Genomic DNA, 26833 nt, shown 5'->3' with positions numbered 1-26833 from the left:
CTCATGCACACGACAATTTGCGGTCTCCAATGCACGGGCAACGTCCGAGCGGCGGCCGGGATGGATCGAGACCCATTCAACTTTAATCAGTCCGTGATCCGTCTGCACCGGAAATTTTTTAACAAGTTCTATTTTTTTGCGCTGCGGAGGCACGGACAAAAACACTAAGGAGTGCTTCCGTTGGGTTCCGATCCGTGCTTCCGTTCCGCATCTCCGTGATTGCAGACCCATTCAAGTGATCCATGATGCGGAGTGCACACGGGCCAGTGCCCGTGTATTGTGGACCCGCCGTGTCCGGGCCGCGATAAGGGCACACAACGTTCGTGTGCAAGAGGCCTAAGTCTGCTATCTTTGCTTTAATGCTTGTAACATCATTGTCCAAGAAATTATGTGCGTCTACTAATGTGTTACGTGCTACAGTGTATTCTGCCATTTTGTTTTCCATATGATCTACCCTGTCTCCCAGTTCCTCTATATTCGCTGAAAGATTGCTACACATTTTAGTTATGTCTTCTTTAATTGAGCTTTTTAGGGCTAAGAGCATCTCCTTCATAAGATAACCTCATTAGAGGTGGGAATGTGGGCAAAGACCCCCCATAGTATGTTGGGAGCAGGGGCGGACACAGACAGCAGAGGGCCCCTGTGCAAAGAATATGCCTGGGCACCCTCCCCCCCAAGCCAAATTCGCAACCTAACCTATTCCGTCCTAACATTACTTATAGCAATAGAAGACATACAGGGTAAGGCTACATTCACACCTGCGACACTACGCTCCGGCCACCTGATCCGGCTGAAAATGCAAGGAATCGGCCAGATAAAAACCACAGCATGCAGCGGTTTGTGTCCCGCTGATTCTCTGCATTTTTGCCAGATTGTGTCCGGATCTCTGCCGTACCCCATTATAGTCAGTGAGGCCGGCGGGCATTCTGTCTGCATTCAGCAGTACCGGATCCAGTGAATTCCAGCAGGCTGTTCTCTGCTGGAACAGCCTGCCAGAATCACTAACGCAGATGTGAAAGTAGCCTAATACAGGTCCACATACCTCTTCCATCCAGGGACGTCTCCTTTGATGTAGATGTTCTCTGTCCTCATCTTCTCCTTTCAGACCAGACCGCCATGGTGATTTTTCAGCCATCTCTTCTCTCTGCAGAGTTTGACAGACATCTTAGTTCCCTACTTTTCCATCATCATCCTTCTCCCACCTTTTGAACACCCCATCCTGCCACCCCCAATACTGTGCCCACTGTGCTCCCTATACAGGTTACACACAGATAGTTCTCCTTCAATAATTACTGGCACACAGTGTCCTAAAAAATAACTGTGCCCAGAAAACAGTGTCCCTGACACTAATAGTGTAAACATAATGTTCCCCAAAAATAATTGTGCTAAGCCGATACCGTGCCAGGGTGCCCCCCACAGTAACAGTGCTCCCCAAAGTCCCATCAATAGAAATAATCATCTACCAGACAACACGTAGTAGTAATAGTGTCCCAGAAGTAATAATGCTCATATAGTGCTCATACTAGTATTTATGTTCCTCATAGTCCCTCAACTGTAATAAAACCCACCATAATGCCCCGGGTAGTAATAATTCTCTTTATAATGTGTTACAGTAAAAATAAAAGTGCCCTGTTGTGTGGCAGTATAAAATAAAATCCTCCTCTTAGTGCCCCCTGTAGAGCCAATGTCCCCATAGTCACCTCATAATGTGTGCCAATGACCCCTACTGTGTGCACAAAAAAACCCTTAGTGCCCTCAGTTGAGACAAGGTCCCCATAGTGCCCTATAATTTGCGCCAATATAAAATACTCCTATATCGTGCCCCAATAGTGCGCCTCCCCTTATCCCCATGGTGCCGACAATGTGCCAGAATAAAATGCCCCCATAATGTGTGCCAGTATAATTCCCCTATATAATGACCCCAATAGTGCTCCTATTACCTCATTCTCCATAGTGCCCCCCCATGTGTGCCAGTATATAAGATAGGGTCCCCAGTAGATGCCCCCATAGATGCTCCCCCCTTCTCCATAGTGCCCCCCATGTGTGCTAGTATATACGATAGGGCCCTAAAAGTGCTCCTCTCCTCCATTGTGCCCCCCATGTCTGCCAGTATATAATATAGGGCCCCAGAAGATGCCCCCATAGTGCTCCTTTCCTCCCTTCTCCACAGTGCCCCCCATATGTGCCAGTATATAAGATAGGGCCCCCATAGTGCTCCTCCCTCTCCATAGTGCCCCCCATGTGTGCCAGTATATAAGATAGGGCCCCCATATTGCTCCCCCCCTTCATAGTGCCCCCCATGTCTGCCAATATATCAGTTATTTGGCATATTACAGTATATAAAATAGGCAGGCCCCCCATATGTCACTTGCTCAGATAGGCCCCCATATCAGTTGCCCAGGACCCCCCATATCAGTTACTCAGGAGGACCCCCCAATATCAGTTGTTTATTTATTCAGCCCCCCATATATCTCAGTTGCCCCCCATATTGATGTGACAGACCCCCAGGGCCCCATCAGACCTCAGATCAGACTAAAAAGAAATAATGAAATCTTACCTCTCCTGCTCCGCTGCTCTCCGTGTCCTGATGTGAGTGCCTGCCCTGCTGGTTTTCAACAGCCCGCGCTGCACAGTCACATGACCTGACTGCGTACAGCGTCACGTCATAGTGCGCGCTGTACGCAGTCAGGCCGGAGGGGTAAGTAATCGCCGATCTCTTGCATACTAGTGAGCGCTTTTGGATGCGCTCACTAGTATGAATGGGCCCCCTCACACGCCGGGCCCCTGTGCAGCTGAACCGGCTTATGTCCGCCCCTGGATGGGAGAGAGAAACAGACTGTCACCACCAGATCTCTGAGAAGTTCTGATAGACGCTCTTCAGTACCTCCTGCATGATCTTCTTTTGTTTTGCTTTCGTTTTGACATCTCTCCTCCCTCTCCCAGCTGTCATCTATTAGCAGTGATTGCCTCCCTATATATCTCCTCCCCATACTGCCTCACCTTGCGGTTTATATTACATTCTGGATTGTGTTCTCTGCTAGAAGTTGCTACAGCTGGTTTTTCAGATAAGTCTATTTCTGTATTTGTTGTTTTCCTGTTGGCTTGGTTCTAGGTGACCCTGACTCCCTCCGTATTAAGTGCAGGGAGCCGGTGGTCGTGTCACCTCACTATTATAGGGTTTGCAGGTGTCACTCAGTCTAGGTACGTGGACATGCAACCTTCTATCACTGAGATCTTTGCATGGGCTGAGAAGACAGGGAGAGCTTCAAGGGCTTTAATAGGGGTCACCCTTTTGTTCCTTAGTTTTGGATCAAGCCAGTCGGATCCTTATTTGTAACTTCTTGTTTTCTGTTACACCATCCGTGACACAGACTTTCCTACCTCAGGATCAGAGGCTGGAATGTTTTCCATTCTTGTTAGTTTTTTTCCGGGCTCTTGACTGAAGAGGAGCCGGACTGCGCTTCATGCTGCAATAAGCGGTATGCTGAGCCCACAGAGACACTTCTAGGTGTTGTGGCTGGCGTGGTCAGGTCTATTAGTCTTAGAACCTGCTTTATTTGCATGCTGTGGTGGGCATCTTTGTTTTCCTCCCTCCTGTCTAGAAGCTGCTGCTGGCTGCACCGGTCTCACAGCTCTCTCCTTCCCTCCTCTCTGCTCTGTCATGAAGAAGTCAGCTAGATGTTTTGAACGCTCCCTGCTCCTACCTTCTTGCACCATGGTCAGTATGTCACTCTGCTGCTGCTGCCCTGGGTGGAGAAAGGTTTCAGTTTGGGGGCCTGAAACTGCTTGTAGCTGTGTGGGCTGAGGAGCTCCTCTAAAGTGCAGCCATCTCAGAAGGAGCTAAGCCACACACCCCTTAAATACCAATTCTAATTGAACCAGGAAATGCATTGGGCGATTCATGGATCAAACACCTGTTGCCGTTAAAGTGGTCGTCTCACTTCAGTAAGTGGCATTTATCAAGTAGAGAAAGTTATTACAAGCCACTTACTAACGTATTGTGATTGTCCATATTGCTTCCTTCTCTGGCTGGATTCATTTTTCCATCACATTATACACTGCTCGTTTCCATGGTTACAGACCACCCTGCAATCCATCAGTGGTGGTTGTGCTTGCACACTATAGGAAAAAGCACCAGCCTACGTGCGCTCCCATGGTCCCGGCCACCAGAGAGGCTGACGCTTTTTCCTATAGTGTCCAAGTACGACCACCGCTGATGGATTGCAGGGTGGTCTGTAACCATGGAAACGAGCAGTGTATAATGTGATGGAAAAAATGAATCCAGCCAGCGAAGGAAGCAATACGGATAATAATAATACATTAGTAAGTGGCTTGTATTAACTTTCTCTACATGATGAACTTACTGAAGTGAGACGACCCCTTTAAGCTCCTTGTTAGAGAACAGCAAGTTGTGCAAAAAGTAGTGAAACACTGAACATTTGGACGTGTGCATTCAAAAGGTTAGAGAAGGTCACATTAAGTTCTCCTGTAAAGGTTAAAGGGCATTTTAGGTTCATCCTGAAATTTTACCCACAAGCCAAATACCCCTAACTTTTTGTGAGTAGTATATACAGGTCCTTCTCCAAAAATTAGCATATTGTGATAAAGTTCATTATTTTCTGTAATGTACTGATAAACATTAGACTTTCATATATTTTAGATTCATTACACACAACTGAAGTAGTTCAAGCCTTTTCTTGTTTTAATATTGATGATTTTGGCATACAGCTCATGAAAACCCCAAATTCCTATCTAAAAAAATTAGCATATTTCATCCGACCAATAAAAGAAAAGTGTTTTTAATACAAAAAAAGTCAACCTTCAAATAATTAAGTTCAGTTATGCACTCAATACTTGGTCAGGAATCCTTTTGCAGAAATGACTGCTTCAATGCGGCAATGTGGCATGGAGGCAATCAGCCTGTGGCACTGCTGAGGTGTTATGGAGGCCCAGGATGCTTCGATAGCGGCCTTAAGCTCATCCAGAGTGTTGGGTCTTGCGTCTCTCAACTTTCTCTTCCCAATATCCCACAGATTCTCTATGGGGTTCAGGTCAGGAGAGTTGGCAGGCCAATTGAGCACAGTAATACCATGGTCAGTAAACCATTTACCAGTGGTTTTGGCACTGTGAGCAGGTGCCAGGTCGTGCTGAAAAATGAAATCTTCATCTCCATAAAGCTTTTCAGCAGATGGAAGCATGAAGTGCTCCAAAATCTCCTGATAGCTAGCTGCATTGACCCTGCCCTTGATAAAACACAGTGGACCAACACCAGCAGCTGACATGGCACCCCAGACCATCACTGACTGTGGGTACTTGACACTGGACTTCAGGCATTTTGGCATTTCCCTCTCCCCAGTCTTCCTCCAGACTCTGGCACCTTGATTTCCGAATGACATGCAAAATTTGCTTTCATCCGAAAAAAGTACTTTGGACCACTGAGCAACAGTCCAGTGCTGCTTCTCTGTAGCCCAGGTCAGGCGCTTCTGCTGCTGTTTCTGGTTCAAAAGTGGCTTGACCTGGGGAATGCGGCACCTGTAGCCCATTTCCTGCACACGCCTGTACACGGTGGCTCTGGATGTTTCTACTCCAGACTCAGTCCACTGCTTCCGCAGGTCCCCCAAGGTCTGGAATCGGTCCTTCTCCACAATCTTCCTCAAGGTCCGGTCACCTCTTCTTGTTGTGCAGCGTTTTCTGCCACACTTTTTCCTTCCCACAGACTTCCCACTGAGGTGCCTTGATACAGCACTCTGGGAACAGCCTGTTCGTTCAGAAATTTCTTTCTGTGTCTTACCCTCTTGCTTGAGGGTGTCAATGATGGCCTTCTGGACAGCAGTCAGGTCGGCAGTCTTACCCATGATTGCGGTTTTGAGTAATGAACCAGGCTGGGAGTTTTTAAAAGCCTCAGGAATCTTTTGCAGGTGTTTAGAGTTAATTAGTTGATTCAGATGATTAGGTTAATAGCTCGTTTAGAGAACCTTTTCATGATATGCTAATTTTTTGAGATAGGAATTTTGGGTTTTCATGAGCTGTATGCCAAAATCATCAATATTAAAACAAGAAAAGGCTTGAACTACTTCAGTTGTGTGTAATGAATCTAAAATATATGAAAGTCTAATGTTTATCAGTACATTACAGAAAATAATGAACTTTATCACAATATGCAAATTTTTTTAGAAGGACCTGTACATGGAGAGAGAGAGCGAGAGAGATAATGATATATATTAAAAAGTAACAGTCATCTGGGCCGTGAACAAATGAGCAAGCTCCCCATCGACCAGTTCCCAACATGGCATCGAGCACGAGCGGTGCTAATCACAAGAGTTTTTACCCAATCGATGCCATCGGTGCAGCTTAGCTCTTTGTTATATGCCTAGACGTTTTCTAACCTCCTCGCTGCTTCTAAAGGTCTTCAGTGTGCAGGATGCATGTACAGCTGCTTCAGACCTTAGGAACGCGGCCTGGTACCTGGTACCGCTAACCACCTACATTACAAGGAATTAAAGGGAAAGAACCACTAAAATAACATTTCCACACACCTTTAAAGGGGTTGTTTTACAGAAAAAAATCTACAGTTTTTACAAATCAGCTCCTGCATCTAAATACTTTTGTAATTGTGTGTGATTAAAAACTTAGCATAGCCACTGAGTTATTCACTGACATCTCTCTGTATAGCGCCACCTGCTGTTTGCTCTTTTAAAAAATTTCTTTGTCCTGCCCACTGAGATGGAATTACATGCATTAGTTCTGTCCTTCAACTACCACCAGCTACAGAAGAAAGGGCACACCCCCTGAGGAAGGGCACACCCCCGGAGAAAGGGCACCCCCCTCAGGAAGGGCACACCCCCTGAGGAAGGGCACACCCCCAGAGAAAGGGCACCCCCCGGAGAAAGGGCACACCCCCTGAGGAAGGGCACACCCCCTGAGGAAGGGCACACCCCATAAAGCTGTCCACTTGAAATAAATCTAGCAGAGCCATGAATGTGGAGACCTCTGGATCCATGTGAGGTACCTGGCTGGTTCTAGCTTTGTTAGAAAGAGATTGCCGTGTACTATAGGATTACATTATTCATGGGATAACCCCTTTAAGTATAGAGGTTTGAATCATGTGAATACATTTGCTGATCTCTGATTAAAGTTTTCTAATCAAATTAATTATTTACAGGAAGAAGTTTGAACCTAAAGATGGCGCCAACATCCGTGGTGCTCATTTTATCCCTGAGTGAGTTGCACATATTATCGGTATACTGTTGAATACAACGTATATAGAAAAATGTTCCATACAATATACAAAAAGTGATTGTCACATATTAGTAGTTACATATTAGAAATCATCTGTTTTATTTAACCTCTTAGTGACCACCCATACGCATTTTTACGGTGGTCACCATGGGGCCTTAGGCTGGGCCGCCGCTTTTTTACGGCAGCCCCGTCTAAGCGCTGCACAGATCCCCGTACAGCGGGGACTCGGCTCTCATATGAGAGCCAACCTCCTGCTCTAACAGCTCGGACCGGCGGGGTGCCTATCCGGGCTGTTTAACGCTTTACATGCCGCAGGCAATGGCGCCCGCCGCATGTAGAGTGCTCGCAGAGGGAGTGGACTCCCTCTGTCTTCCATTGGAAGCACACAAATGCGATTGCGGTCTGCCAATTTGTGTAAAGGCAGGCTGAGGCCTGGTATAGGCCCCAAGCCTGCCTTGAGTAGTTTCCAGCAGGCTGTGCCGTATAGCAGTCAGTCTCTGCAGCTGCCAAGTGAATAGTCCCTTTTCTAGATTGCTCCAGCTCTCTCTCCCTCTTTCACAGCAGGAAGTCTCAGCACAATGAGGAACTGAGCTTATCGCCTTTACAAAGGGGAAACCAAAAATAATTGAGTCAAATTGGTGAAAGTAACTCCAACATATAGTAGTGCCACATAGCTGAATATGCATTGGAACATGACTTCTTCACAGTTTTCCACACAACAGTCCCTTAAAGGGGTATTCTCCTCTCAGGCATTGAGGCCATTAATGTCTTATAGATGCGGGTCCCACCTCAGGAACATGCACCTATCTCTAGAACGCTGGTCTTGTTAGCTGCATGTTTAGGCTGCAAGAGACGGTTAGCTTTACAGGAACAGCTTAGCTATGTGTGTTATGCCGTTCCCGTACCTCCCATTCACTTTTATGGGAGCATAGCACAGTCAGCCTGGCTGCTTCTGTAAACCAAGCCAACTCTCGCAGCCTGGATGCGGTGGCCACTGGGAAGGGATGGGGTAAGGTTGGATCAGGAGACCCCTGTTCTAAAGATATGTTTGAGTCCCAGAAGTGGGACCTGCATGGCTTCATCTATCAGACATCCATGGCTACTTGAGTAGTCAATCTCATGCATTTCATCCAGGGGCATACACAGGTCTCACAATCTTTTTTTATAAATTGGAGTAAATTTTTTATTATCTAAAAAAATTGCTCACCACATCACCCACTTTGCCCTAATTTTGGGTCCAAAAATTTGATTATGTCCTCCAAATAATAAATTGTGTGAGGTGCTCCCCCTCACACAATGTATAAAACTGGCTGCCTGCAGCTACCACTAGGGGGAGCTGAGTGCACAGGAATTTATACAGATACCATTAAATATAATGGCAGCTGTAAACATTTCTTTGCGCGTTCCCTAGTGACAGCCGCAGTAAACCGTGGTACATTTTTGTTGGAAGCAGTGGAGTGGTCTGCCTCCACATGTGTACTGCCAGGGTGCCATATACAACCTCTCTCATTATATATGTTCTATGGTCTTTGCTCTGAATATATCCGGGACGTTTGTGTTCTTGTTTTGCAGGTCTTCTCATATTAATATCTGCCCAGGGATCTAATGGTAAGTATTAGACCCCCATTAAAGGGTGTCTCCGATGTTTATCTATTGATGACCTTTCTGCTCCCATTCAAATGAAAACCCCTTTAACTGGTTAATGGAGTGCGTAGTCCCCTCAGTCATTTATGTGCGAGCTCCTGCACACAGTGCCACAGGCAGGAACAGGTCCTTAGGGAACCCTATGACATCACTGATGACATCACAGGGATCCTCTGTGGTAGAGGGGGCTGGAGAGCACAGAATGGCTGCCACAGGACTCTCATACACATTAGACTATTGTCCGAAACCACCATTTTTTTCTTCGGATTTAATTTGCGGATTCTCAGAAAAATACACAGTGTATCTGTCCAGGGCAAATGTGACTCATGTGAACATAACCTTTAAGAGACTGAGCGAAAGGGAAGACCCCTCTAACAACCTGAACCGTCCCCTTCCAAACCATATACAGGACTCAGGTCCAGTGCTTCCATACATTACCCAGCATTCATTAACACATACAACAGTATACACATACATCAGTATACACATACAACAGTATACACATACAACAGTATACACATACAACAGTGCACACATACAACAGTACACACATACAACAGTACACACATACAACAGTATACACATACAACAGTATACACATACATCAGTATACACATACAACAGTATACACATACAACAGTATACACATACAACAGTATACACATACAACAGTATACACATACAACAGTATACACATACAACAGTATACACATACAACAGTGCACACATACAACAGTATACACATACAACAGTATACACATACAACAGTATACACATACAACAGTATACACATACATCAGTATACACATACAACAGTATACACATACAACAGTATACACATACAACAGTATACACATACAACAGTGCACACATACAACAGTATACACATACAACAGTGCACACATACAACAGTATACACATACAACAGTATACACATACAACAGTGCACACACAACAGTATACACATACAACAGTATACACATACAACAGTATACACACACAACAGTATACACACACAACAGTATACACACACAACAGTATACACATACAACAGTATACACATACAACAATATACACATACAACACTGTACATAGTGGTATACATATACACAGAATTCATTAACACATACAACAGTACACACATACAACAGTATACACACACAACAGTATACACATACAACACTGTACATAGTGGTATACATATACACAGAATTCATTAACACATACAACAGTACACACATACAACAGTACACACATACAACATTACACACATACAACAGTGCACACATACAACAGTACACACATACAACAGTATACACATACAACAGTATACACATACAATGGTATCGTACACATAAAACAGTATTTACATAGAACAGTACACATATACAATATTATACACAACAGTAAACACATGCACAGCGGTATACACATACACAGTTGTACACATATAGGTATATACTTACACAGCGGTATACACATACACAGCGGTATACACATACACATCGGTATACACATACACAGTGGTATACACATACACAGTGGTACACATATAGGTATACACATACACAGCGGTATACACATACACAGCAGCATACACATACACAGCGGTATACACATACACAGCGGTATACACATACACAGCGGTATACACATACACAGTGGTATACACATACACAGTGGTACACATATAGGTATACACATACACAGCGGTATACACATACACAGCAGCATACACATACACAGCGGTATACACATACACAGCGGTATACACATACACATATAGGTATACACATACACAGCGGTATACACATACACAGCGGTATACACATACACAGCGGCATACACATACACAGTGGTATACACATATAGGTATACACATACACAGCGGCATACACATACACAGCGGTATACACATACACAGTGGTATACACATACACAGCGGTATACACATACACATCGGTATACACATACACAGTGGTATACACATACACAGTGGTACACATATAGGTATACACATACACAGCGGTATACACATACACAGCAGCATACACATACACAGCGGTATACACATACACAGCGGTATACACATACACAGCGGTATACACATACACAGTGGTATACACATACACAGTGGTACACATATAGGTATACACATACACAGCGGTATACACATACACAGCAGCATACACATACACAGCGGTATACACATACACAGCGGTATACACATACACATATAGGTATACACATACACAGCGGTATACACATACACAGCGGTATACACATACACAGTGGTATACACATATAGGTATACACATACACAGCGGCATACACATACACAGCGGTATACACATACACAGTGGTATACACATACACAGCGGTATACACATACACAGCGGCATACACATACACAGCGGTATACACATACACAGCGGTATACACATACACATTGGTATACACATACACAGCGGTATACACATACACAGCGGTATACACATACACAGCGGTATACACATACACAGTGGTACACATACACAGCAGTATACACATACACAGCGGTATACACATACACAGCAGCTTACGCAGCGGTATACCCATACACAGCGGTATACACATACACAGCAGTATACACATACACAGCGGTATACACATACACAGCAGCATACACAGCGGCATACACATACACAGTGGTATACACATACACAGCAGTATACACATACACAGCGGTATACACATACACAGCAGCTTACGCAGCGGTATACCCATACACAGCGGTATACACATACACAGCAGTATACACATACACAGCGGTATACACATACACAGCAGCATACGCAGCGGTATACACATACACAGCAGCATACACATACACAGCGGTATACACATACACAGCGGTATACACATACACAGTGGTATACACATACACAGCGGTATACACATACACAGCAGCATACACATACACAGTGGTACACATACACAGCAGTATACACATACACAGCGGTATACACATACACAGCGGTATACACATACACAGCAGTATACACATACACAGCGGTATACACATACACAGCAGTATACACATACACAGCAGTATACACATACACAGCGGTATACACATACACAGCAGTATACACATACACAGTGGTATACACATACACAGCAGCATACACATACACAGCAGCATACACATACACAGCGGTATACACATACACAGCAGCATACACATACACAGCGGTATACACATACACAGCAGCATACACATACACAGCGGTATACACATACACAGCGGTATACACATACACAGTGGTACACATACACAGCGGTATACACATACACAGTGGTACACATATAGGTATATACTTACACAGTGGTTCACACATACACAGCAGCATACACATACACAGCGGTATACACATACACAGCGGTATACACATACACAGTGGTACACATATAGGTATACACATACACAGCGGTATACACATACACAGTGGTACACATATAGTGAAAATTATTACCTGGAATTTTGCTTTCCATGAGTCCGAAGGCAGCACATGAAGGGTTAACTGAGTCCTATTCTCGCCCCAGGACCGCCCACCTAGCTAAAAACAAGATAATTAATTAATTAGCAGTCCTCTAGGTCCCTATAAAGCACTCCCTCTTTCAAACCTCCAACGTGTATAAAAAATAGATTCAGGCAATATGCAAAACAAAAGGATTTATTAGGGAGGGTGTGTATGTGCTGCCTTCGGACTCATGGAAAGCAAAATTCCAGGTAATAATTTTCACTTTCCCCTGTCGTCCTCGGCAGCACATGAAGGGATATGCATAGATACTAAAGGGAGGGAATTACTGAACTGCTGCACTCAACACCGCAGTGCCATAGGCTGAGCTCTTATTTTCTATGTCCAGCCGGTAGTGCTTCATGAAGGTAGATGGCGTAGACCATGATGCTGCTCTACAGATCTCTTCTAGGGAGACATGCGCTTGTTCAGCCCAAGATGTTGCTGTGGCCCTAGTTGAGTGGGCTCTAATCGGAGAAGGAGGAGAGATGCCCTCTATGGTGTATGCCTCCAAGATGACAGACTTGATCCATCTTGCCAGGGAACTCTTAGATGCCTTGTGACCTTTATTAGGACCGGAGTATAACAAAAACAGATTTTCATCTAATCTAAAATTCTCCGTCCTACGAAGGTAGATCTCAACTGCCCTCTTGACATCCAAGGTGTGCCAGCGAGCTTGTTCTTCATCTGAGGGATCTGGGAAAAAGACTGGTAGAAATGCTTCTCGGTTGACGTTAGCAGAAGAAGGAACTTTTGGCACAAAGGAAGGTAGAGTGCGCAGCAGAACTCCATTCGGCAGGATTCTTAAATACGGTGTTTTAACCGATAGTGCTTGCAATTCCCCGAGTCTCTTAGCTGAAGTGATGGCAATAAGAAAGAGAACTTTACAGGAGAGCCAATTAAGTTCTGCGTCTATTAAGGGCTCAAAGGGAGTTTCGGTCAATCTTCTGAGGACTAATGACAGATCCCAAACAGGCATAGGGTGTCTCACCACCGGTCTAAGCTTCTTAATGGCCTTGAAGAAACGATTAATTAAGGAATGATGTCCGAATCTGCTTTCTGTCATGGCATTAATGGCTGTCATGTGCACTTTCAAAGTGTTCGGAGTAAGACCCTTCTGGAATCCATCTTGCAGGAACTGGAGGATAACAGGGACTGTAATATCTGAACATTCATTCTCTGACATCCAGGATGAAAATTTCCTCCATATCTTTTCATACTTGATATTCGTAGAGGCTTTCCGGGAGGAGAGTAGAGTATTGATGACAGGGACAGACAGCCCTTTTTCTTCTAGTCTGGACCTCTCAGTCTCCAAGCTGTGAGATGAAGTTTGTTCAGATGTTGATGAAACAGGCCGTTCTGAACTAGTAGGTCGGGATAAGATGGAAGCTTCCAGTAGACTCCTCTGGATAACTGGAGTAGAAGTGGGAACCATGGCCTGCGTGGCCAAAAAGGAGCAATCAAGATCGCTTGAGGTTTCTCTAATAGGATCTTCTGCAGGACTCTTAAGATGAGGGGTACCGGGGGAAAGATATAAACATACTGGTCCTTCCAAGTTATAGAAAAGGCGTCTACTGCTGCTGGATTCTGGAATCCGTTCAGGGAACAGAACTTGGGCAGTTTGCTGTTTTCCCTGGAGGCCATCAGATCTATAGACGGAGTACCCCATCTGGCTGTAATCTGCAGGAAGTATTTCTGGTTCAGCTCCCACTCGGTTTGTCTGATCTTCCTCCGACTGAGAAGATCCGCCTGAGTATTCAACGAGCCTTTGATGTGTACCGCCCTTAGATTCTGTAAGTGCCTCTCTGCCCATGCGAAGATCTTCCTGCATAATGCAAGGAGTAGAAGGCTCCGGGTGCCTCCCTGCTTGTTTATGTAAAAAACTGCAGGGAGATTGTCCGTCTGAATTAGGACTGATTGGTTCTTCAAATCTGCCCGAAAGTGTTGTAATGCCAGCTTGATTGCCTTCAACTCTCTGAAGTTCGAGGACAGCTGTCGTTCTGTGCAGGACCAAGAACCTTGAACCCAACTGCTTCCAAGATGGGCTCCCCAGCCCCGGGAAGAGGCATCTGTCGTAACAGTCACCGTAGGTGTTAGCTGGAAGGATTTTCCTCTGGATAGATTCCTTCCTCTTAACCACCATTTCAGCTCCGTGATTGTGGAATCTCTCAACCTGACACGGGCTGAGAGATTGTGGTTGTACTTCCAGACTTGAAGCAAGTTCTGCTGTAATTCCCGTATGTGGGCCTGAGCCCATGGAACTGCATCTATTACTGATGTCATATGACCCAGGGTTTTCATCACCCTGTGGACTGTAGGTCTTTGGCCCGCAATTAAGATCTGTGTAGGCGTAAACTTGCAACAGCGATTACGGCTAATTTCGTAAAAATCCTGGGTGCTGATGAGAGGCCGAAGGGCAGGGCTTTGAATTGGAGGTGCTTTACTTTTCCTCCCAGGGTAATTGCAATCCTCAGAAAGCGTCTGGACGCGTTCTCTATTGGGACATGCAGATAAGCGTCTCTCAAGTCGATGGATGCCAAGAAGTGACCTTCTTGAAGCAGAGACGTGATAGACCTTATGTTTTCCATCTTGAAATGAACCTTTGTGATGAACTGATTCAAGTAGCGGAGGTCTATGATTAGGCGCCACTTTCCCTCTGGCTTGGGGACTGGAAATACTCTGGAATATACTCCAGTTCCTTCTTGATGGGTTTATCCTCTGGTTTCTTCCTACCCTTATCCGATGTTCTGGCAAAATATCTTCGGTCAGATCCTCTCCTGTCCGAACGCCCGCGAAAATCGGATCTTTGAAAGCGCTGCCTTCTGAAGGGCCGAAAGCTTCTGGGTTGAAATCTGCGCCTGGCAAGAGGAAATTCCAGTGCTTTATCTTCCTTATTGGTTTCCAATAACGTGTCAAGTTGAGAGCCGAACAGACGCCCTGGTTCAAAAGGAAGAGAACAAAGGTTGTTCTTGGAGGGGACATCACCCGACCACAATTTCAACCAGATAGACCTCCTGATAGAGTTGGAGAGGGCCATATTTTTGGCTAATCCTTTCAGGGTATCCACGGGGAAGTCACATAGGAATTCCGCCGCGATCTTCAAAGAAGGAAGCTGCTGAAGCAAATCTTCTCTCTCAACGCCATCCTCAATATCCCTTCCTAGTTGACTCAACCAAACCCTCAGGGCACGGGCTACAGGTACTGCGGCCATGGACGCCTTCTTCAGGGAGGCTATATATGAATGAAGCCGTTTTAGGAGATTATCTGCCTTCTTATCCATGGGATCCTTTAATAACGTAGAGTCGTCAGATGGAAAAAAGGACCTCTTCGCTAGTCTGGCCACTGCAGGATCAACCTTGGAAGGTGCCCCCCATTTCTCACATTCGGCAGGGTCTATCCTGTACATAGCCCTAGCTCTTCTTCCTGAATCCATCTTCCTTAATGGATGTTTCCATTCCTTCTGGATGATGGATTCAAGCACCGGATGACTGGGAAAAACCTGTGCTTTCTTTTTAGGAAAGTAAAACAGGCTCCCCTCATCTTGGTCGGTACGCGTCTCCGTCTTGGATTCAATTATATGTTTCACATCCTTGATGAGACGGTTAATATCCTCCTTCCTGAACAAGAAGTTCTCTTCTGTGGATGGTTCTAGATCTGAGCTAGAACCAGAGGACACCTCCCCTTCCGAACGAGAAGACCTCTCGGGAGACGTAGAAGGGCTAGGATCAGCCCGTTTCCTCTTATGCGTCTTCTGTCTCTTAGACTGAGACAGAAAGGATTCGAGTAAGGAGATTAATTTTTTCGTATTATCTTCAGAGACAAGCTCCGGCTGAGTACAAGCTGCGCAAATGTTTGACGTGTAACCCTTAGGAAGCGGTTTGATACACGTGATACATAAGGGCTGCTTCTTATGTCTCTTCACACGCCTGGGTGAGGATTCCGGGGAATGGGAAAACGCCTCTAATCCACAGCTCCCACAATAATCGTCCTGGTGGTCATCAGGGAGAGGCTGGTCGCAGGATTGGCACAGCCTGTGCCTGTGTTTCCTGGCTCTTTTTCCTCCTTTACTGGAATGGCTGGACATCTGGAAGAGGAACAGATTAAATATATACCATAAAATATAAAGTCAGGTAAAACTGGCTGTAATCAGTCAAAACCAGAGCCTGGATAAGGGGTACCTTAGAAATAATAGAGCTCGACTGCCAAGGCACAAGGGCAGTGAGAGCATGGACTATACCACCTTAAATACAGGAGAAAATTAGAATTTGCCGCCGGAATCCCGGGGGGCGGGCGCCCGCTGATGACGTCACACTCAGCAGCCGACGCTGCGTTCCACGATGCGTTCCACTGGGATTTGCAGGCACCGCCATTGCCACCCAGAGAGAGAAGCGCTGGAGCGGCATATTGTAGGCATCGCTGCACACACGAACCCGGCACAGGAGAGGACATACTCCACAGAGCAGCGCCAAGGCACCCCCATGGCTAGCTGGACTCTGAGCCTAAGCCTGGGACACCCCCCAGGCATGAGGGCTCCAGATGAGGTGGGCTAGAAACCTGTCCAGAATCAGGACATGAAAAAAACATGTTGGAGGTTTGAAAGAGGGAGTGCTTTATAGGGACCTAGAGGACTGCTAATTAATTAATTATCTTGTTTTTAGCTAGGTGGGCGGTCCTGGGGCGAGAATAGGACTCAGTTAACCCTTCATGTGCTGCCGAGGACGACAGGGGAAAGGTATATACTTACACAGTGGTTCACACATACACAGCAGCATACACATACACAGCGGTATACACATACACAGCGGTATACACATACACAGCAGTATACACATACACAGCAGCATACACATACACAGTGGTATACACATACACAGCGGTATACACATACACAGCGGTATACACATACACAGCGGTATACACATACACAGCAGTATACACATACACAGCGGTATACACATACACAGCGGTATACACATACACAGCAGTATACACATACACAGCGGTATACACATACACAGCGGTATACACATACACAGCGGTATACACATACACAGCGGTATACACATACACAGCGGTATACACATACACAGCGGTATACACATACACAGCGGTATACACATACACAGCGGTATACACATACACAGTGGTACACATATAGGTATAGACATACACAGCGGTATACACATACACAGCGGTATACACATACACAGCGGTATACACATACACAGCGGTATACACATACACAGCGGTATACACATACACAGCAGTATACACATACACAGCGGTATACACATACACAGCGGTATACACATACACAGCGGTATACACATACACAGCGGTATACACATACACAGTGGTACACATATAGGTATACACATACACAGCGGTATACACATACACAGCAGTATACACATACACAGCGGTATACACATACACAGCAGCATACACATACACAGCGGTATACACATACACAGTGGTATACACATACACAGCGGTATACACATACACAGCAGCATACACATACACAGCGGTATACACATACACAGCAGTACACACATACACAGCAGTATACACATACACAGCGGTATACACATACACAGCGGTATACACATACACAGCAGCATACACATACACAGCGGTATACACATACACAGCGGTATACACATACACAGCAGCATACACATACACAGTGGTATACACATACACAGCGGTACACACATACACATACACAGCAGTATACACATACACAGCAGCATACACATACACAGCGGTATACACATACACAGTGGGATACACATACACAGCGGTATACACATACACAGCGGTATACACATACACAGCGGCATACACATACACAGTGGTATACACATATAGGTATACACATACAAAGTGGTATACACATACACAGCGGTATACACATACACAGCGGTATACACATACACAGCGGTACACACATACACAGTGGTATACACATACACAGTGGTACACATATAGGCATACACATACACAGCGGTATACACATACACAGCGGTATACACATACACAGTGGTACACATATAGGTATACACATACACAGCGGTATACACATACACAGCGGTATACACATACACAGTGGTACACATATAGGTATACACATACACAGCAGTATACACATACACAGTGGTATACACATACACAGCGGTATACACATACACAGTGGTACACACATACACATCGGTATACACATACACAGCGGTATACACATACACAGCAGCATACACATACACAGTGGTACACATATAGGTATACACATACACAGCGGTATACACATACACAGCGGTATACACATACACAGTGGTATACACATACACAGCGGTATACACATACACAGCGGTATACACATACACATTGGTACACATATAGGCATACACATACACAGCGGTATACACATACACAGTGGGATACACATACACAGCGGTATACACATACACAGCGGTATACACATACACAGCGGCATACACATACACAGTGGTATACACATATAGGTATACACATACAAAGTGGTATACACATACACAGCGGTATACACATACACAGCGGTATACACATACACAGCGGTACACACATACACAGTGGTATACACATACACAGTGGTACACATATAGGCATACACATACACAGCGGTATACACATACACAGTGGTATACACATATAGGTATACACATACACAGCGGTATACACATACACAGCGGTATACACATACACAGTGGTACACATATAGGTATACACATACACAGCAGTATACACATACACAGTGGTATACACATACACAGCGGCATACACATACACAGCGGTATACACATACACAGTGGTACACACATACACATCGGTATACACATACACAGCGGTATACACATACACAGCAGCATACACATACACAGTGGTACACATATAGGTATACACATACACAGCGGTATACACATACACAGCGGTATACACATACACAGTGGTATACACATACACAGCGGTATACACATACACAGCGGTATACACATACACATTGGTATACACATACACAGCGGTATACACATACACAGCAGCATACACATACACAGCGGTATACACATACACATCGGTATACACATACACATCGGTATACACATACACATCGGTATACACATACACATCGGTATACACATACACAGCGGTATACACATACACAGCGGTATACACATATACAGCGGTATACACATACACAGCGGCATACACATACACAGCAGTATACACATACACAGCGGTATACACATACACAGCAGTATACACATACACAGCGGTATACACATACACATTGGTATACACATACACAGCAGCATACACATACACAGCAGTATACACATACACAGCGGTATACACATACACAGCGGTATACACATACACAGCGGTATACACATACACAGCGGTACACATATAGGTATACACATACACATCGGTATACACATACACATCGGTATACACATACACAGCAGTATACACATACACAGCGGTATACACATACACAGCAGTATACACATACACAGCGGTATACACATACACAGCAGTATACACATACACAGCGGTATACACATACACATCGGTATACACATACACATCGGTATACACATACACAGCAGTATACACATACACAGCGGTATACACATACACAGCAGTATACACATACACAGCGGTATACACATACACAGCAGTATACACATACACAGCAGTATACACATACACAGCGGTATACACATACACAGCGGTATACACATACACAGTGGTACACATATAGGTATACACATACACAGCAGTATACACATACACAGTGGTATACACATACACAGCGGCATACACATACACAGCGGTATACACATACACAGTGGTACACACATACACATCGGTATACACATACACAGCGGTATACACATACACAGCAGCATACACATACACAGCGGTATACACATACACATCGGTATACACATACACAGTGGTACACATATAGGTATACACATACACAGCGGTATACACATACACAGCGGTATACACATACACAGTGGTATACACATACACAGCGGTATACACATACACAGCGGTATACACATACACATTGGTATACACATACACAGCGGTATACACATACACAGCAGCATACACATACACAGCGGTATACACATACACATCGGTATACACATACACATCGGTATACACATACACATCGGTATACACATACACATCGGTATACACATACACAGCGGTATACACATACACAGCGGTATACACATATACAGCGGTATACACATACACAGCGGCATACACATACACAGCAGTATACACATACACAGCGGTATACACATACACAGCAGTATACACATACACAGCAGTATACACATACACAGCAGCATACACATACACAGCGGTATACACATACACAGTGGTATACACATACACAGCGGTATACACATACACATTGGTATACACATACACAGCAGCATACACATACACAGCAGTATACACATACACAGCAGTATACACATACACAGCGGTATACACATACACAGTGGTATACACATACACAGCGGTATACACATACACATTGGTATACACATACACAGCAGCATACACATACACAGCAGTATACACATACACAGCGGTATACACATACACAGCGGTATACACATACACAGCGGTATACACATACACAGCGGTACACATATAGGTATACACATACACATCGGTATACACATACACATCGGTATACACATACACAGCAGTATACACATACACAGCGGTATACACATACACAGCAGTATACACATACACAGCGGTATACACATACACAGCAGTATACACATACACAGCGGTATACACATACACATTGGTATACACATACACAGCAGCATACACATACACAGCAGTATACACATACACAGCGGTATACACATACACAGCAGCATACACATACACAGCAGCATACACATACACAGCGGTACACATATAGGTATACACATACACAGCAGTATACACATACACAGCAGCATACACATACACAGTGGTATACACATACACAGCGGTATACACATACACAGCAGTATACACATACACAGCGGTATACACATACACAGCGGCATACACATACACAGCGGTATACACATACACAGCGGCATACACATACACAGCAGCATACACATACACAGCGGTATACACATACACAGCGGTATACACATACACAGCAGTATACACATACACAGTTGTACACATATAGGTATACACATACACAGCGGTATACACATACACAGCAGTATACACATACACAGCGGTATACACATACACAGCGGTATACACATACACAGTGGTATACACATACACAGCAGCATACACATACACAGTGGTATACACATACACAGCAGTATACACATACACAGCAGCATACACATACACAGTGGTATACACATACACAGCGGTATACACATACACAGTGTTATACACATACACAGCGGTATACACATACACAGCAGTATACACATACACAGCGGTATACACATACACAGCGGCATACACATACACAGCAGCATACACATACACAGCGGTATACACATACACAGCGGTATACACATACACAGCAGCATACACATACACAGCGGTACACATATAGGTATACACATACACAGCGGTATACACATACACAGTGGTACACATATAGGTATACACATACACATGCAGTGGGCGGGTTTGGGGTGACCCCAATGATGCGCTGGGTCCCCCGTTCTCCGTCGAGGTGTCACCATGTGTTGCTGCTCCCCGGAATGGAAGGTAAGGCGGGGTGCACCCCAGTGGGAAATAAGTCCAGAGAGTCGGGGTCTGCAGTAACCAGTTCTTTACTGGAGGAATTCAGGTGCAAAACAATACAGGTGAGACACTGAGCGGCCTCTCCGCTCTCCTCCCCGGCAGAAGAAGGGTTCGATGCTGAGGAAAGGCCCGGGCTAGCGGTCCTCCTCTCTCAGGCTACTTTCACACTAGCGATCCGGCAGGGATCAGCAAAAACCCTTCCGTTACTGATAATACAACCATCTGCGTCCGTTCTGAACGGATCCGGTTGTATTATCTGTAACATAGCCATGAACTCTATTGAAAGTCAATGGGGGACGGATCCGTTTTCTATTGTCTCAGATTGCTTTCTGTCCACATGCTGCGGTTTGCTCTCCGGTATGAGAACATTTTGGAGCTCTCCGTTCTGTTCAGTTACGTTTTGTCCCCATTGACAATGAATGAGGACAAAACGGAAGCGTTTTTTCCCCGGTATTGAGACCCTATAATGGATCTCAATACCGGAAAATGTTAACGCTAGTGTGAAAGTAGCCTTAGTAGTCACAGGATCTCAATAGCGGGGGAAGACGCTTCCGTTTTATCCCCATTCATTCTTCAAAACTGAACTGAAGGGAACAGAGTTCACCAGAATGCATTCCGTTCCATTTGGTTGCGTCCCCGTCACGGACAGAATAATCCTGCAAGCAGAGTTTTTATGTCCGCGATGTGGTGCGGAGCAATGCGGATTCATCCTGACACACAATGTAAGTCAATGGGGACGGATCCGTTGGTGTTCAAGACGGATCCTTCATGGCTACAGAAGACATAATACAACCGGATCTGTTCATAACGGCTGCAGACGGTTGTATTATCAGAACGGAAACCTTTTTGCTGATCCATGACGGATCCAGCAAAACCGCAGGTGTGAAAGTCGCCGAATCCTGCCTGTAATGATACCACCTCTGTGTACAGATAAGACAGGATCCACCATTCACAATAGGTGATTGTCACATCTTGTACAGTGACCTCAGACCAGGCCTAGAAAACTCTCCCATGTAAGGGCTCTTTTGACCCCGGAAGTTTTTCCGTTTTTGTTTTGCGCTCCCTGCCTTCCCGGAGCCATAACTTTTTTATTTTTCCATTCACATAGCCGTATGAGGGCTTGTTTTTTTGTGGGACAAGTGTTACTTTCCAAGACCACCATTCAATATTGCATTGCATGTAGTGGGAAGCAGGAAAAAAATTCCAAATGGGGTGGAATTGGAAAAAAATCTTTACGGGTTTTTTATTTACAGCGTTCATTGTGAGATAAAACTGACCAGTTACTTTCTTTCCTCCAGGTCAGTATGAATCCGGTGATACCTTATATGTGTAGTTTTTCTTGTGTTTTGATACTGATAAAATAATAAACATATTTTTTCCAAGGTTTAGAATTTTTTCTTCGCCACATTCTGACTCCTATAACTTTTTTGTAGTTATGTGTACAGAGCTGTGTGACGGCTCATTTTTTTTCGGGGTGATCTTTACTTTTCATTGATACCATACTGAGGTATGTATAGTTTTTGACCAATTTTTATTTAACGTTTTGTGGGAAAGCGACCAAACTGTGAATCGGCCATTTAGATTTTTTTTTTTTTTTACCATTTCTCCATTTGCCATATGGGGAAAATATTTTTATATTTTTATAGTATGGGTGTTTTTTCACATGGTGATACCCATGATGTGTCTTTTTAAAAAAATGTTTTATTTATTTTGGGAAAGGGGGGCTTTTAAATTTTTATATTTTTTTAGTTTTAAAAACGAAAAAAAATTTTTTAAACATTTTTATAGTTTCCTTAGGGAACTATTACAAGCAATCACTACATTGCTATTCTCATAGACTCCAATGCATTGGCTTTGGAGTCTATGAGAAATGCACTAGTTTCCTATGGAGCCTTATTACAGGCAAGGGCTCCATAGAAACTACTATGCAGCATCCTCCTGTCATTCTCTATACAAGCTCTGGCCCCTCTGATCGCCACCGTGGTGGGGCTGGAGCATTACCGGAAGCATGTGCTTCTGAGTTTTCGCGCTCACAGATGCCGTGGTCAGGTTTGACCACGGGATCTGAAGAGTTAAATGTCAACGATGGGTCGCGGACAATTGCTGTATGAAACAGCAGGCACCCTCCCCTCTCCGCGGCTATGGCGCTCCGCTCTGCTCAGGGGCAGGTGCCATCTTTAGAGATCCGGCCAGCGCTGCTGGTTGGAAAGGAGTTAAATATCTGGAATGCATGGAAAATTGAAAACAACATCATCAAAAATTCTTAAAAAATATGTGAAACATAAAAAAATTATTTCAACAGAAGGGTCATTTTCTGATGACATTCCCTTTAATCAATCCCTGCAAATTGGTGACTGGTCGTCATTGTGTAATTCCCAGAAATCCTTATATAAATCAAAATGATTGTTCAGAATTAAAAAAATATATATTTTAAAAAAGCCACCCCTATATTGAATTGTTGACACAACCCTACTGAAGTGAATGCAGCAGAGCTAGTGCACCTAGGTACAGGGGTGGTGCTGGTCTTGGTAATCATGGCCGCCTTTTCATTCTTCTTTATTCTTTTTTTTGCAGTCAATGATAAACTTTGTACGGGTGGCAGAGTATATGACTGTAGGCTCCCCTGTCCTCCAACCTGCGATAACCCAAATCCTAGGTGTGATCTTGCGGTGTGCCGCCCAGGATGTTTCTGCCCATTTGGCACTGTAGAAAGTGGCAACGGGAAATGCGTGAAGATAGAAGAATGCTGCAAGGGCAACACGACAAATGGCTGCCGCAATAACTGCCTCGATGTCTGCGAAAAACAGCCTGATCCGATATGTTTCACGTTTTGTGAAATTGGCTGTTCCTGCAAAAGTGGCTACGTGCGCCTGCCCAACAGCGACCAATGTGTCCTTCCTCAGGACTGCCCCAAAGCTGGCTAAAACCAATAAACCGGCCCCTGCGCCTTATTAGCTATGATCAAAATGTAAAGAGACCTACTGTATATGGAGTCATGTCTAATGGAAATAAACTGATTGTAAAGCTTGTTTTCATTCATTTCTATTGATTCATAAAGCGATAAGGATCTGACCAATCAGATCACAATCAGCCAAAACTGACTGTCCCCTGTCTCATCGGCATTTCAGTCTCTCTGAATTAGGGTAGATGTGTCTAGAAACTGAGCTCTAGCATGCAGATCAGACCTTTTTACATAAGCAGATAATTGCCCAAATGAACGACTGAATAAACGATCATTCATTACTTACGATTGTTATTGCTGCTGATTGTTCCCGACAGTTGCTTCGCTTGTCAGTGGAGGTGACCACTGCATTTACACGCAGCGATCTCCTCCTCAGTATGGGAAGCAGAGATTGCTGTTTAGATGGCATGACCTGCTGCCGGCAAACAATGCTTTAGTAGACCGCACCAACATACCTATTACCCAATGAATGAACGTTTTGCTCAAATTATTCATCGGGTAATCCTTGGCACCTTTACAACCTTCGGGCAGTGTAAAGTACCCTTTACTTGGATGGATTATTGTCTGGAGCAGGGGCATAACTATAATCCTCTAGGATCCAGAGCAAATTTTGATCTTGGGGCTCATTAAACAGACGGAGCAGTTCTAATCTTAAATGTTATATCACATCACAGTCAAATAGACATTTCTTGCCATTGTTTATGCAACGTGCCACCCCCCCAGGGTTGATCATGTCCCAGGTTTATTGGAATGCCGAGTGGTGTGGTGTGGCCTAAATAGTTTTCTCTGTGTGTGTCACGGTGCTCCTACCTGGATTCCGTCGCTCCCCAGGGCTTGGTTCCAAAGCAATAAAGGGACGAGTAATGGTGGAGAATAAATCGAGTCCAGACCTTTATAAAGTTCAACAGCTTTACTTGCATCAACTTATATCCAGACAATATTCAGGCTTTCTCTTGGTTTTAGCAGGTTTTGGCATATACTGGCAGGCAAACTTGAATATTCTGCTTCTCCTTCTCTGCTGTGCTAAAATCAGCTCGGTTCTGGCAGTTGGACTTTAGGACTGTTTTGGTATCTTTGGAGTGGGGCACCTTTGGATGTTGACCCACTTGTGACACTCTGTAGGTGAATCTGCAAGGAGTCAGGGTGCTCTATGAGCTGCTTCCCTTTTGACACTTCTGCTGCAGGATGGGGACCTCCCTTCGCTGCGACGTCTTGGCACATCTTTTCAGCTCCACTGTCTAGACTAGACTGGAATAAACTGGAACTGTAAACCCCTTTTTTTGATAAGAAACAGGACTGGCCCACTTCTGCCCAAAAGGGTGAAAATGGAATGGTATGTTCCATTCTATCTAAGGCTACTTTCACACTAGCTTTCGTTTTGTCCCCATTCATTGTCAATGGGGACAAAACTTAACTGTACAGAACAGAATGTTCCAAAAAGCAGCAGCATGCTGCGGTTTTCTTTTCGTCATGGGATATGGAGCAAGAGGGATTCATCATGACCCACAATGCAAGTCAATGGGGACGTATCCGTTTAATTCTGACACTATCTGACACAATAGAAAACGGA

At 44.5% G+C, this 26833-nt stretch overlaps 1 protein-coding gene across 1 annotated transcript in view; it reads left to right on the top strand.

The window, feature by feature from the left end:
- The window catches only part of LOC120993498 (cysteine-rich venom protein 6-like), a 29033-nt gene extending 3703 nt beyond the window's left edge, over window positions 1-25330 (top strand). The window contains exons 2-4 of the mRNA XM_040421997.1: window positions 7163-7219; window positions 8812-8847; window positions 24876-25330. Of these exons, the coding sequence (XP_040277931.1) occupies window positions 7183-7219; window positions 8812-8847; window positions 24876-25225 (423 nt within the window). The 5' untranslated portion in view covers window positions 7163-7182 and the 3' untranslated portion in view covers window positions 25226-25330. The remainder of the gene's footprint in view (window positions 1-7162; window positions 7220-8811; window positions 8848-24875) is intronic.
- The last annotated feature ends 1503 nt before the right edge of the window (window positions 25331-26833 follow it).

This window comes from Bufo bufo, chromosome 1 (genome assembly GCF_905171765.1).
Source record: "Bufo bufo chromosome 1, aBufBuf1.1, whole genome shotgun sequence".
Classification (NCBI taxonomy): domain Eukaryota; kingdom Metazoa; phylum Chordata; class Amphibia; order Anura; family Bufonidae; genus Bufo; species Bufo bufo.
The sequence above is the reverse complement of the archived record's forward strand: the minus strand, read 5'-3'. Positions and strand labels throughout refer to the sequence as shown.